Genomic DNA, 12,878 nt, shown 5'->3' with positions numbered 1-12,878 from the left:
CCTAGTTTGAAAAGAAACTGTTTGTTTTTTAGTGTTTCACTGATACATTATTCATACCCCATGATAGCAATATGCATCCCTCTGGAGAGTTTGTAATTAAGTAGGAAACGGAGGGGCATTGTGCCTTGCACTAACAACCTGTTTGGTTGGAGCATTAATCACAGTGGCGTGTCACGTTTATCTGGTGGTATGTCATCATACATTGCTTCTGCATTTTCTGTGGCCCCTTGGTCAGAGTAGCGCAAATATTGGATTTTGTCCATGGAACTTATACTGTACTTTTAATTTATAACTAACTTCAGTAATGTAAAATATCTGCCATTTTTTAAAAGGGGCCACCAGGCCAGAGCATCAAAGGGGAAAAAGGTGAACCTGGGAAACCTGGTCCACGGGTATGTACATTTTTGCTTATCTAACCATTTAGGTATTTTACTTTAGGCAGTTCCATTAATGGAACTGATTTCTTACTGAAATTGTGTGTTATCTTTTGAGGGCTTTGCAATTACCTATTACTTTTGCTATTTTTAAATTAGTTCTATACTGACCAAAAGGGCTGAACATACATTTCCAAATTGAGTTTGAAGTGGGGGTGTTTTTGTTTTCATAACAGAAGTTGTTTTGTTATGCTCTCATTGAATTTTTCATTCAGAAAGGAACCATATGAGAATAAATTAAAGATGACAAAATGAAATAGCCATGAATTTCACTGGGGTGCCTGAAAGGGGCTTCATCAGCATTTAGTCCAATGTAAGATAGTTACTGTAGTATGAACTTGTGAAGTTGCAAGTTCTGGTTTAAAGAAAAAACATTGCTTTCCTCAGAGAATGATGGAATCTGCATAAACAAATGTGAAGTATCATTTAGATTCAGATTAATTTAGTCATAAAACGATGGAAAGCCTCTAGCAGAGGTGCTTTGCAATGTGCAAAAGCAATGCAGAAGCACCTTCTGTCTGTCTCGGCGTCTGTCTGCATCCACAGCACTTCATCTGGCCTCAGTGTGCACCCATTGCAGGGACCGTTTTCAGACAGCTTCGTGAACTTTACAAAAGATCCAGCTGGCTTTAGAGTTCTAAGGGAGGGGTTTGTTCACCCCCTTACCTGTTGCAAAACATCCCTTTGGATGATTTTGCACATCTGTATCTTTTAATTAAATATTAAATAAATTAAATAAATAATTTTGCTCTTGTGGCCAAAAATACTTGAATGGGTTTTTTTTTAAATCAGTTGTGGGCAAATGGTGATTTGATCACTCTGTTTCATCTTTTCCGTATAAAATTTGTGAAAACTTTCAGTTATACCATAAACATGACTGATAACCTAAGGAGAATGAAAGGAGCTTTGAAGCCAGGGCCTGAAGGCACCCTGCAGGATTTCCCCATCAGCCTGACAGGCCCCACTCCACCTCCAATGTTCTGGGATGGCAAAAGTGCTTCCCAGGCTTTAAGATACCCTTTACTGAAATCAGTGGAAGCTAGTTAACAGAAGGTTTTTGCTGTTGTTTGTTTATTTGTTACTGATGGGGAATGGCTGAGGGGAAGTTTTAATTGGTAAGAGAAAGGCAGCTGGCCTCTCAAAAACCCTGGAGCTTTCCTTTAAAAACCATCTCTTGCTAACTGCAATGAGTTTCAGAATAGCAAGTGTTGGTATCAGTTGGAAAGTTTTGAAAGTGCAAATATAGAGCGTGTGCCTTTTCAACTGCAGTGAGACCGTAACACAATCCAACAGAAGTGAGGGAGTATGTGTACATGTGGCTGTGGACAAGTGTCCTGTGCTCTGTGCTTGTAGTAGGTTCTATCAGAGATAGAAATGCCCACAGCATTTCTGGCTATCTCTAGTCAGATATACCATGTGTGTGTGTGTGCTTCAGGGGGTATTCCAAAAATAGCAAAGTGGCTCAGACACTATTTTTCAAACAACATTTCCAAGATCTATGGATGGACTGAATATGTGAAAGAAGGATGCTTACATGGATGGGTAAGAGGTCATCTGGAGGTTCACCAGGATGTTGGAGAGCAGGATTAGTTGATGATTCCACAGGATTCTTTCCACCAGCTTTTCCAAGACTCTTTGAGAAAGCTTGAAAACACTGAATATTGTGTGGGGGGATATGTGAAACTCATTAATTCTTATTCTCAGAAACCCAAGTAGTAGAAACAAGAATTCCCATGCTGACTAAATAGAGTAAAATTATTCATTTTACAGGGAAGACCTGGAAAGGATGGAGAGGATGGAGAGAAGGGAGAACATGTACGTAGGTCACTTTATCATAAATATTGTATTAATTTTCCATATTCGTAGAAGATTTGCTGCTAGTAATTCTTGATTTCAAGATAAATACCTAAGAAACTTTCTGTATGTCATTTTTGCAAAAATAACTTAAGACAGTTTTTCAGCTTTGTTTTGGGAAAGGGGGCAGTCATTTACAATGATTGTGTACAAAATGAATCTTTTCTTACTGTGATATCTGCAGGGACTACCTGGTCAGCCAGGATTTCCTGGACTTTCTGGCCCAGATGGACCTAAAGTAAGTAGCCACCATATAATAAGTACAATAAATCTAATAAATGAATATAGATATATAGATAAAAGCATACTTAAAATACTATTTTAATTACAGCTTCTAATAAATCAAAAACTTATTGGTAAATCTGCATCTCACTGAGCTCATCTCAAATAATAGGCAAACCTTTAAGAGCTGGAAAAAAAATTCTCCAGCTCAGAATAAAAATCATGGCAGCCAAAAATTCATGGTTCTCCCCAACCCATTTTATGGTTCAGTAGACCTTTTGTCCTATAAAGCAATGTAATAGCATGTCCGAGAGTGTGGAAGAAAGAATGTCTTCCTAAATCTATTATCGGGTCCCCCATCTCTTGAATCAAGGATGATTCGAGTAGTGATCTTTCAGAAAGGAAGGAAGAAAAGGATCCATCTCATCTTAACATGATGTTATTATTTATAATTACGGTATAGCTATTCTGCAAGCCAAGTAGTAATTTAAACTAGTGCTTGGTGAGCTCCCCTCTGTTATGCTTAGGGGATCATAGGACTGTCCTCTTTTATGATTTAGTCCAACATGCACATAGGGTGCTTACCCAGCAAGACTTTAAATAGATCTTTGGCTAGCAAACGGCAAAAAGGTTTCTTAAACTATGTGCCTCAGAATTAACTGTTACTTCATATTCCTCATCAAAATGCCACTGGCAACTGTGATCTACTTGTTATACAAAAAACCATGGCAACTACAGCATGGATGGGCAAGTATAACTCCGGAATGGTCAGTGTTCCATAGGCCAGTGATTTTGGCTTAAAAGAAGCAGTTTTAAGGGCAGAAGCTTCCATGAGGCAAAATATTCCTCTTCCCACACTCCCTCTAAAAGAAGTGAAAAACAGGCCAAAATATTTAAATCCCAACCCTTCCAATGCCAGCACTGCATCATTATCAGAAGACTTTTTGTAGCCTACCTACAGGTCAGGCTGAGGCATGCCCTCTGCTGGCTGGGGACAGCCCGGAGCATTGGTTCAAAAGGGGCAAAGTGTTTCCTGTTCCATTAGCCTTAAAAATAAATGTTCTTATCAGCAATAAGGTTTCCACAGACTTAAAGGCTAGTATGTTATTATGTGGGCTTACAATATTTTTGGAGATAGAAGTTGTATTGTTAAAACTTTAAAGTTTTAAAAATGGTACATATTTGGAGCTGAAGGCTTTCATGCATGCAAAGTGACTAGAGGGAACTGATATACATTTTTGCATTGGCTATGTCCTCCCTTCCATCCCTCCCCAATGCAATCAATTGATTATACCCATTTTTAAAAAATACTGTTCCAAAGTTACTAGGTAAATTTCTTCTTTTCCCTCCTCGCAGGGAGAGAAGGGTGTAACAGGACCTCCTGGACCTCCAGGAATTGTAAGTGTAAAACCTTGTTTTAAATGGAATGTCTTTAAACACATATATAGTTCAATGCAGTTTAGCCTATATGTTTGGGTATTGCAGTATTGTCTCCTCTGACCAGCAGCAGTTCTCTGGACTGTCATATAGAACTATTCTGAATTATTTGGGCTGAACCTGATATTGATTATATGCAAAGTATTGCTGTCCCATGACTGCCAATGATCCTTCTCCCATGAAGGATGACTTTGTTAGTGAAATGTTATCTTGGAACACTGGCAATGTGATCTGGAGTTGGGGGATATTACCATAAGTCACTTGTCATGGATGGATCACCCCTTGTTGGCTTTGAGTTCTCTGTGGCTGCACTGCACTGCAGGGAGGCGGGACCTATTCAGCTGGTCTGCCACAGGTGACTAAGGGACCCAACTAGGTTTCAGAGGGAGCTTCGGGTTGCAGGTTGTTCCTGGAACACTGGTACACAGTTCAGCTGAGGCCTTAATCACTGCTTGAACAAGAAGGTGACAATGGCCTCAGATAGGATGGACAGCTATGCGGACTCTTTATACACGGTGGATTCTGGAATTTCCTCTAGTTTTCAGAGGGACTCTAGGTGATGAAGCAGCATAAGACAGGCCTAGTGTACTGCTGGAGGAAAACAAAGAATGAACCCAAGTAAGCATGAGTAAAAACCTTTGGATTACCTTGTGGTGATAAGGGCAGCAAATCAGTTCTTTTGGAGCCCTTATCACATCCATAGAGAGCCAACTAGCAGCCTTGTTTAGGGTGGTCCAGTCCCTTCTGGGTAAGGAGGGACCAGAGGAACACTTACAAGGTTGCTGTGAGGATTATGCTAGGCATCTGTTGGATAAAGTCTCTTGGATTTGCTTGGAGTTGGAACCTACAGTATATAGGTCTGTGGAGTTCCCCAATTATCTGGGAAGAGTTTGAACTTGTCAGCCCCAATGAAGTAAACAGGATTCTTGGGGCTGTGAGTTCAGGCACCTGTGTTTAGATCCATTTTATGGAACCTGGTTAATTAAGACCTCCCAGGAGGTGACGTGTGGTGAGTCTGTGTGATGGTTAATGCTTCTATGAAGGAGTGGGTGATGCTGCCTGCTCTGAAAAGAGTTGGTTATCCAACTTCTCCTAAAGAGGCTTTCACTAGACCAACAAAACTGGAACATTTTCATACAGTCTTCAGCTTTCTCTTTTTAGAGAAAGTTGTTGAGAAGACTTACAGCTCCAGAGGGCCCTGGAGGAAGTGGATTATCTGGCTCCTTTTTCGTCAGGAATCAGGCCTGGTTATAAATTGAGATAGTACTGATAGCACAAAGGTTCCCAAAGGTTGCCTTCCCTGCTCTAAGGAAACCTAAGGTACTATGATGATTCTGGTCTGTGACCATAATAAAGATGATGATACTATGATGTATGCACTCATTAAAGCAGCCTTCCTTCCAGATGTGGGAAGGCTTGGGAATTCTGGGAGTTGCAATTCCAACACATCTTGAGGATACCAGGTTTAGGAAGTTTGGGCTAAAGCAATTCCTAAGAAAGACAGGAATTCAGGAAATATGGTAAGCTCTGACCTGTTTGGAGGACTTCAGGTTTACAGGTTTTCTGCATCTTGATGCTTGGCATTGTTCAGGTTACAGATGATGAAGAAGAACTAGTGTTTGGTGAAAAAGGAGATCCAGGACATCAAGGATTTCCAGGAAGGAAAGGTGAACTAGGTCCAAAAGGTAAATCTTGGTAACTGTTCATTATATTATTAATTGGTTGAGGAAATAAATTTAAATGAGATTTAAATTATTAGTAATTTCTTTTACTCATGCTGTTTTAATTCTCTTGTGTTGCAAGCTGCCTTGATTGTCAAGTGGATAGAAAGGTGGGGTATAAATCCAATAATAGTTCCAATAATAAAATATTTGGTAATTATTTTTTGCCATGATTGGAGAGAAAATAGGTAACCTACCCTCTAGAAAAAAAATCAAGCCAATCTTCTATAGCATGTCTTATCCAGATTATCTGTATAATAAATATCAAATACAGTTTAACTCTTTACTTTCTGAGCCTTGGTTATATTTATTTTGTAGGTTTTCAAGGTCTTCCAGGACCACCAGGTCCTCCGGGTAAGTATATTTGGTTATTTGGTTAGTTAGTTGATTAGTTTTAGAAAGAATCTTGCCTTTTTGCCAGAACTTTGCCAAAACCTTTAGTTCCAGTATTTCTGCAGTTATAAATGATATGTTTTCACTGAAATTTACTGTAGTTTTTGAACAATTATTTTATATTTATAAAGCATTCATTTATCTTAAATATTATTTTCCTATTTTGCATTGAACTTTCCAGCATCCGGCATTGTTGACATCATCTTGTTGGTGGTTTTGCATCTTTTTTATGATGATTGTGATTTTTTTCCTAGCAATTCAGTTAACATAACATTGATATTATAGATGCTCAGTCTTGCAAAAGTAAAAGAAAAGGAATAAAGAGGTTACATGACATCTTACTGGATTTAAACTGGGATGAGGCAGGGGGAGGGAAGGCAGGGGAAGGCAGGGTGGTTATGCAGACACAGGTTACATGTGAAACAGATTACAAACACCTTCAGAAGCTGCATCTGTGTCTGCATCTGCCTAACCATCCAGTCTCCCTCTTCCTCCCCCTTTCTTCTGGCACAATCCTATATCAGTTTAACCATCCCATGAATCCCATGAAGTGAGTTGTAGTTCACAGAACCTTAGCCCTTTTAATAAGTCTGAAAAGATGCTCCTTCTGATTCATACTGTAAATACTCTGTATTGTATTTAAATGCAAATTATGTTATCTTTCTTTGAGGCATGACATTTTTTTTCTCTTTTATGAAAAATTTAGCACATTGAAAGAAAGAACCAAAATGAACTTAGTTTAACATGACACAGCATTCACCCAGTCAAATTACTAATGCATTTGAATAATAAGACTTATAAAGGGATTGTTTAAAAGTTCTGTTTGATTTACACAGCAATTGGAGACAACTTTGCTTCACATTTGGGATTGCTGAAGTGGCTTCAGCATGAGTTTTCTTATATCCATCCTAATATGATATTTACTTAATTGTTTTATCTTGTGTTTGACAAATATTTATGAACACACCCAACTTAGATAACATGATCTCTCTCAGATCATAAAATATTCTTGTGTCAAACAACTTTATAAATGATAAATATATATCACTGAAATAGATTCACATAAGTAAAACAATCCCATTATCTAAATATCTATGTAGTGTCTTATTTAACAGTTCTGGTCACTTTGCAGATGTCTGCTTATCTAAGAATCAGAAAAGGAATTTAAATCTTAAATTCCCCATTTTATGGTCTTTCCCTGCCCTTGACTTCCACTGATATGGCAGGGTAGGAATGTAGTATAGTGTTTTTCAAATTAGTTTGTTATTCTTTTCCCAAAATCCTTTTCTAAATTTAATCAACCTGTGTGATCAGCTATTTTGGAGATTTTTTACATTTTGTTTGTTAATGTGCTCATCCAAATTAAATTGAAGGGGTATTTTTTCCTCTCTCCCATTACAGAAGAATGTTAGATTCCTATCACATCTAACTATTTGAGAACTGATTCTTGCAGACTGATGGTTCTCATTTGAGATAAAACTTTAGAGGCAACGTTTTAGATATAGCAACTCCTTTAGATGTAACCAGTATGTTGTTCTAGTTAAGATATTGGTTTAAGACATGATTGTTTGTCAGCCTACTACTTCACAAGTTTGTTGAGGGAGTTAAATGAAGAGATATCCCTGTGTAAGGCACCTTGGCTCCTGGATATAGAATTAACAATAAATAAATTATACACAGTTGACAAGATTTGGTTTACTACATCTCTATATCTCTTTAGGGGATTGAGATGGCGTGACAACTACTGGAACCATATGCTGTATAGGTCTACACAAATGGCTTCCGGTTTGGAGTCATTCCTATATGCTTAGATTTCGAGGAGGCATCATGCAGCTGGATATTTCTATAACTAGCAATCCTGGTATATAAGCCAACTTGTAATTGCTTGAAGATATTTGGTATATCTAGATATATGGCTATTTGTTATTGTTCTTACCTTTGATATTTTTATTTGATGTTGTTACTATTATTGATGCACACCATTTCTTAAGATGGCTTTCATGAGTTCATTTTACTACATTATTATAATCAAGGACAACCTGCTTCAGAGATCAGGGGACCACCTGGTTTTCCTGGTGACAGAGGGGAAAAGGGTGACCAGGGAGCTCCTGGAATTTCTTTGCCTGGGCCAAAAGGGAGAGATGGATTTACTGGACCTCGTGGTTTACCTGGGCCTCCAGGCCCCCCTGGCATAACAGGCAAGTCACTATTTTCCTTGGAAAATACACTATTTAATATTTAAAAAGACCTGAGATAAGATGTAAATATCAAGATTGTGACCAGAAAGCGCTGAACGAATTTGTCAGAGAAGATAATTGTATACTTTTGCTTCAAAACAATGATTTCGGGTAGGCTAAATGACTTTACAATGAGTGATTGGTTACTTCTGACAGTAATTTATTAAGACCATACATTTAATCAATTGCTCCTTGCTTTACTATATTCAACCAACAGCTGCATTTTTGTCATTCTATCCATGCACTGAGGGCATAAAAAGTGTATGTGAATAGCCAGGCTCCATAATAATATAACTGTCTTTTTTGAAAACTGTTTCTAGCCTTGGGTACATTTTGCTTAAGCTGGTCTTTAGGTACTTATGGTACATCGGCATAGTAGAAGATTGTGAAAGGGGACTGTGTTTCAGTATCTTGTAGAGTTAAAAGAACCAAGAAAAGATTGTTGGTTGCCAAACCCAAAAAAAAATAAATTGATTAGCTTCAGTGAGGGCAGCCTATGGGTTGAGCCTTGACTGACCAAAGCTAAGGAGGGCAGCAGAGGTCAATATATTTAGGGCCATTAGATGATGACCATGTCATATAAAAGATTGCAACATGGCATGTTAAAGACATAAGGAATAAAAGACATGAATTAAGAAATGAAGTTAAATTTTAAAAAGAATATGCGTTGTATGTCTTAACTGTATAACTAAGAGAAAGGGAGAGGATATAGTAGGTCTGAATGATGGCGCACTGATTTTCTGGAGTGGAGTTGATGAAACATGCAAGGAAAGGAAAGTTTAGGTTTAAGTATGAATGAAGGAGTTAAATTACACGTCAGAAAATATGAACTGTTTTCATCTATGTTTTTTTGGATGAGTATAAAAATAGCAGTCCATTGGTTGGTGATAGTTTCATATTACTTCCAGTGAATGGTGATAATGGAAGAATTAAATATGAATTTGAGAAAAAATGTACAATACTTAGAATGAGAGCAATCCAGAGGAAAATATTATTCTATGAGTGTGAATGGATGGGTAAAACCCAGATGAGAGTGTGGAAAAAATGATTGGGTCATTCAGAAACCCAGTATGGTTGAAAATGGTGGCTGTTTGATCATTTAAGCATATTCATAGGTACATGTGGAAAAGGAATTAATTAAAAAATATGATCAATTTGATTGCTTGTGATGAAAGATGGAGAGAATGATGAGAGGTTCTAATTGTAGAATAAACCCTTATTTACTTTTATTCAGAATGGGACTTGTGGAAGAATATACATGGAGAAAAAAGAAATAAAAATCTTAGAATAGAAGAACTGCAGGAAGAGAAAGTATTAGTCCTGCATGGAAAAAGATAGATAACTTTCTCAAAGGAGTGAATGGGAAGTGGGCATTTAGAAGCTGCTTAGAACAAAGGGGAAAAAAAATGTAATGAAATGTTGCAGAGATGTGTAGGATAAAGGATATTTGGTAGAATGTTAAAATGAAAGAGGATGTGGATAAAAAAAATGAATTTAAGAAAATAATTGCCGCAAAAATGAGGTTGAGAGAAAGATATTGTATTATCTGTATAAAGAGAAAGAGACTTGCAAACAGTGTAATTGAAAAGAGCAAGGAGTGGTTAAGATTAAAAGAGGCAGTGAAAATGCAGAGATTTTGATGGAAAATAGGTTTAGAGGTGTGAATTCCATGGAAAATGTATGTCTTCATAACTTCAATGGGAGTCATTGCATCAATATGTTTGGCTTCGTAATTCAAAATACTGAGCTTTGTATTTTCATAATTGAATGTATTTACACACAAAAATTGAGATATCATGAAGAACGGATGTGCCCTATTTATTAGGAGTAAATGAACACTCACTGAATAGAAATTTTTGTGGAAAGTATCTCAAAAAAGGCAGTTAACATTCTTCTGATTCCAAAATATAGTGAGCTAGTTTCAAGCCAGCCTAGCTTCCCATACAAACCTATCAAGCAGAAACAGAACCTCTCAGAATGTGTGCATTCTCAATCGTATTTGTTAGAAACCTACATTTAAAGTTTTATAAGAGTTTATTTAATTTATATAAGGCTTCTTCTTACTCTCCTTTCCTTTAATGTGAAGAAAGACCTGTCCCCTTTCCAGTCACTTAAATGCCCCAGATTTCATTTAGAAACATGAAATGCAATGATCACATTGTAGCAAGATCTATATTGCAATGCAGAACCATTTTCTCTAAGCCACTGCAGTTATTAGACTGGGATCTACTGATATATAGATTTATTTGCATGGTTATTATTCTGCAAATTGTTGGGATTGCTTAAATATTATGGAGGAAGAATGTTGTGTGAACTAGCCTTAGAGAAATGGACATTATTAGTAATATCATTTCAAGACTCCTGCCTACACTAGTACTGATGTTTAAACTTCAAAATTAATATGCTTGATTTCTTACTATTGCAGATGGAATTCTGGGGTGTGAACGTGGTCCACCTGGTGACCAAGGTCCTCAAGGCACCCCTGGACAGGCAGGCTACGCAGGAGAAAGAGGAGAGAAAGGTAAGAGTGTTACTGGTTTTTGAATTTCTGTTTTGAGTTCCCCAAAAGAGATGTCATTAATTCAGCATGAATTACATTAAATGTAATTACATTAATTACATTAAAATGACATTAAAAATAAAAAATATGAGGTTCAGGTAAAAGAATCATGAATGTATATGTGAACATAAACCTCACCTTAGATATGCTCCACTACTTAACATGCAACGCAGGCAACATTACAGAATGTTGCACACAAACTATGCAAATACAGATAGATTTATATGCTTCACATTTATAAGGAGAACAGGTGATTTTCTTAGGAAAGCTTTAAAAACAATATCAGTTGCTGCAAAGAAAGGAACTTGAGAATCACAAACCTAAAGGCAAGTATGAGTGCAGAATGTATTTTTATTATTTACCTAGAAGAGAACATTTCTTTTAATATTCATTGATGCATTCAAAGTATTAATGTATAAGCCCCTCCCCACCCACAAATCCTTGAATTCTTATGAACAGAATTGTGATTACAGCCCATTTTGATTCTACTCACTCCCAATCATTTTCTCAGTCTCCTCCTGCTTCTGCAACTTGATAAAATTCTACTTTGGGAAACTGGAAGATGTAATGTGCAATGAGAAGCTCTTCTAAAGATGTCACATGACTTTGTTCTAGTTTCTCTTGGAGCTACTCCTAGAGATTTCTCCCCCACACAAACACACACAATAAAAGTGTGCCGTATAAAATATATAATATAAAATATACAACTATGACCTTTCAGAATTAATGTAACTCCCAACTTCGCTCAGAAACATAGAGGAGCAAAAACCAGAGGAGCAAGAGAGGCAGGTGCAGAACTGAACTGAAATTTCCAACCTGCTGCAAGATGAGACAAAGAGAACTACTATAATAATGCATGCAAGAAAACAGAATTAGAAATATTAGAGATAGAACAATATCAGCTTTCTAAAAACTACGACAGAAAATGCCAGCTTCAAATTGGAAGGCTAAAAGATGTCCAAGTAACCTAAATAATGCTCAGAAAATCAAGAAAAGATGTCAAGACTATACTGAGTAATTGCCATAATTTTCAAGTGTATCAACAGCCATTTTAACCTGGACCTTACAATCAGGAGATGAAAGAAGAGGTTGATGCACCATTGAAAGCTTTATCAAAGGACAAAGGTATTGATGGCATTCCCATTGAAATACTACAGCAATCAAATGCAGCTGTTACAATACTGTATTTTCAAGGATTTCCCAGGAATTTTGAAAGACAACATCATAGGCAATTAACTGGAAAAGATCAGTGGTCATACCAATACTGAAGAAAAGAGAGTCAACTGATGGTGGAAGCTATTTATTTATTTATATTTCAAATTTAGATACCACCCATCTCACAAAAAGTGACTCTGCACAATTGCCCTGATTCCATATGCAGATAAGATTCTACTCAAGATCACTCAGTGAAGAATAAAGCTGTACCTGGAGTGAGAACTGTCTGATGTGCAAGCAGAGTTCAGGAAGGGGCAACACGTAACAGATGTCAGGGATGAGACGAATCCTTGAAAAGGCAAAATACCAAAGAATATTTACATGTAGTTCATTGATTACATAAATCATGAAAAACTCTGAATCACATTAAGAAGCATGGGTAATTCTCATGTGCAATCTTTGGATTGATCAAGAAGCAATGGGCCAAAAAGAACAAGGAGAAATAGAGTAGTTTAAAATTGGCAGAGATGCTGCATGCTTTCCCCATACCTGTTCAACTGAACTGTATAGGCAGAACAAATCATCAGAGAAGCAAGTCTGTATGAAGAAAACCCAAGTGTGAAAATTGGTAGAAGACTCTTCAACATTCCTTCCTGCTCTTTGCCTCTAAACCAGTCTAAATTCGTCCAATGTTTCTACCCCCTCTTACTATTCCTCCACAGCCTTCTGAATCACCTTCCAGCAAGGTTTTGTGAGCTGAATGAAACCAGTGAGGGGCCTCTGTCATAGTTTCACATGGCTGCTGGCTTTGCTTACACTGACATCCCCCTTGCTCTTGGCACTGGCATTGTGCTCTGTGGAGAGA

At 37.3% G+C, this 12,878-nt stretch overlaps 1 protein-coding gene across 1 annotated transcript in view; it reads left to right on the top strand.

Moving 5' to 3' along the window:
* The window catches only part of COL4A1 (collagen type IV alpha 1 chain), a 146,003-nt gene that overhangs the window by 60,323 nt on the left and 72,802 nt on the right, over positions 1-12,878 (top strand). Inside the window, exons 15-22 of the mRNA XM_088133408.1 lie at positions 333-392; positions 2,205-2,249; positions 2,473-2,526; positions 3,867-3,908; positions 5,539-5,632; positions 5,987-6,022; positions 8,095-8,259; positions 10,724-10,819. Coding sequence (XP_087989534.1) covers positions 333-392; positions 2,205-2,249; positions 2,473-2,526; positions 3,867-3,908; positions 5,539-5,632; positions 5,987-6,022; positions 8,095-8,259; positions 10,724-10,819 — 592 coding nt within the window. The remainder of the gene's footprint in view (positions 1-332; positions 393-2,204; positions 2,250-2,472; positions 2,527-3,866; positions 3,909-5,538; positions 5,633-5,986; positions 6,023-8,094; positions 8,260-10,723; positions 10,820-12,878) is intronic.

This window comes from Python bivittatus, unplaced genomic scaffold (genome assembly GCF_059951505.1).
Source record: "Python bivittatus isolate LINGU-HERP-01145 unplaced genomic scaffold, Pbiv_v1 ctg000020_np1212, whole genome shotgun sequence".
Taxonomy (NCBI): domain Eukaryota; kingdom Metazoa; phylum Chordata; class Lepidosauria; order Squamata; family Pythonidae; genus Python; species Python bivittatus.
Note: the sequence above shows the minus strand (reverse complement) of the source record. Positions and strands in the feature narration are given on the sequence as shown.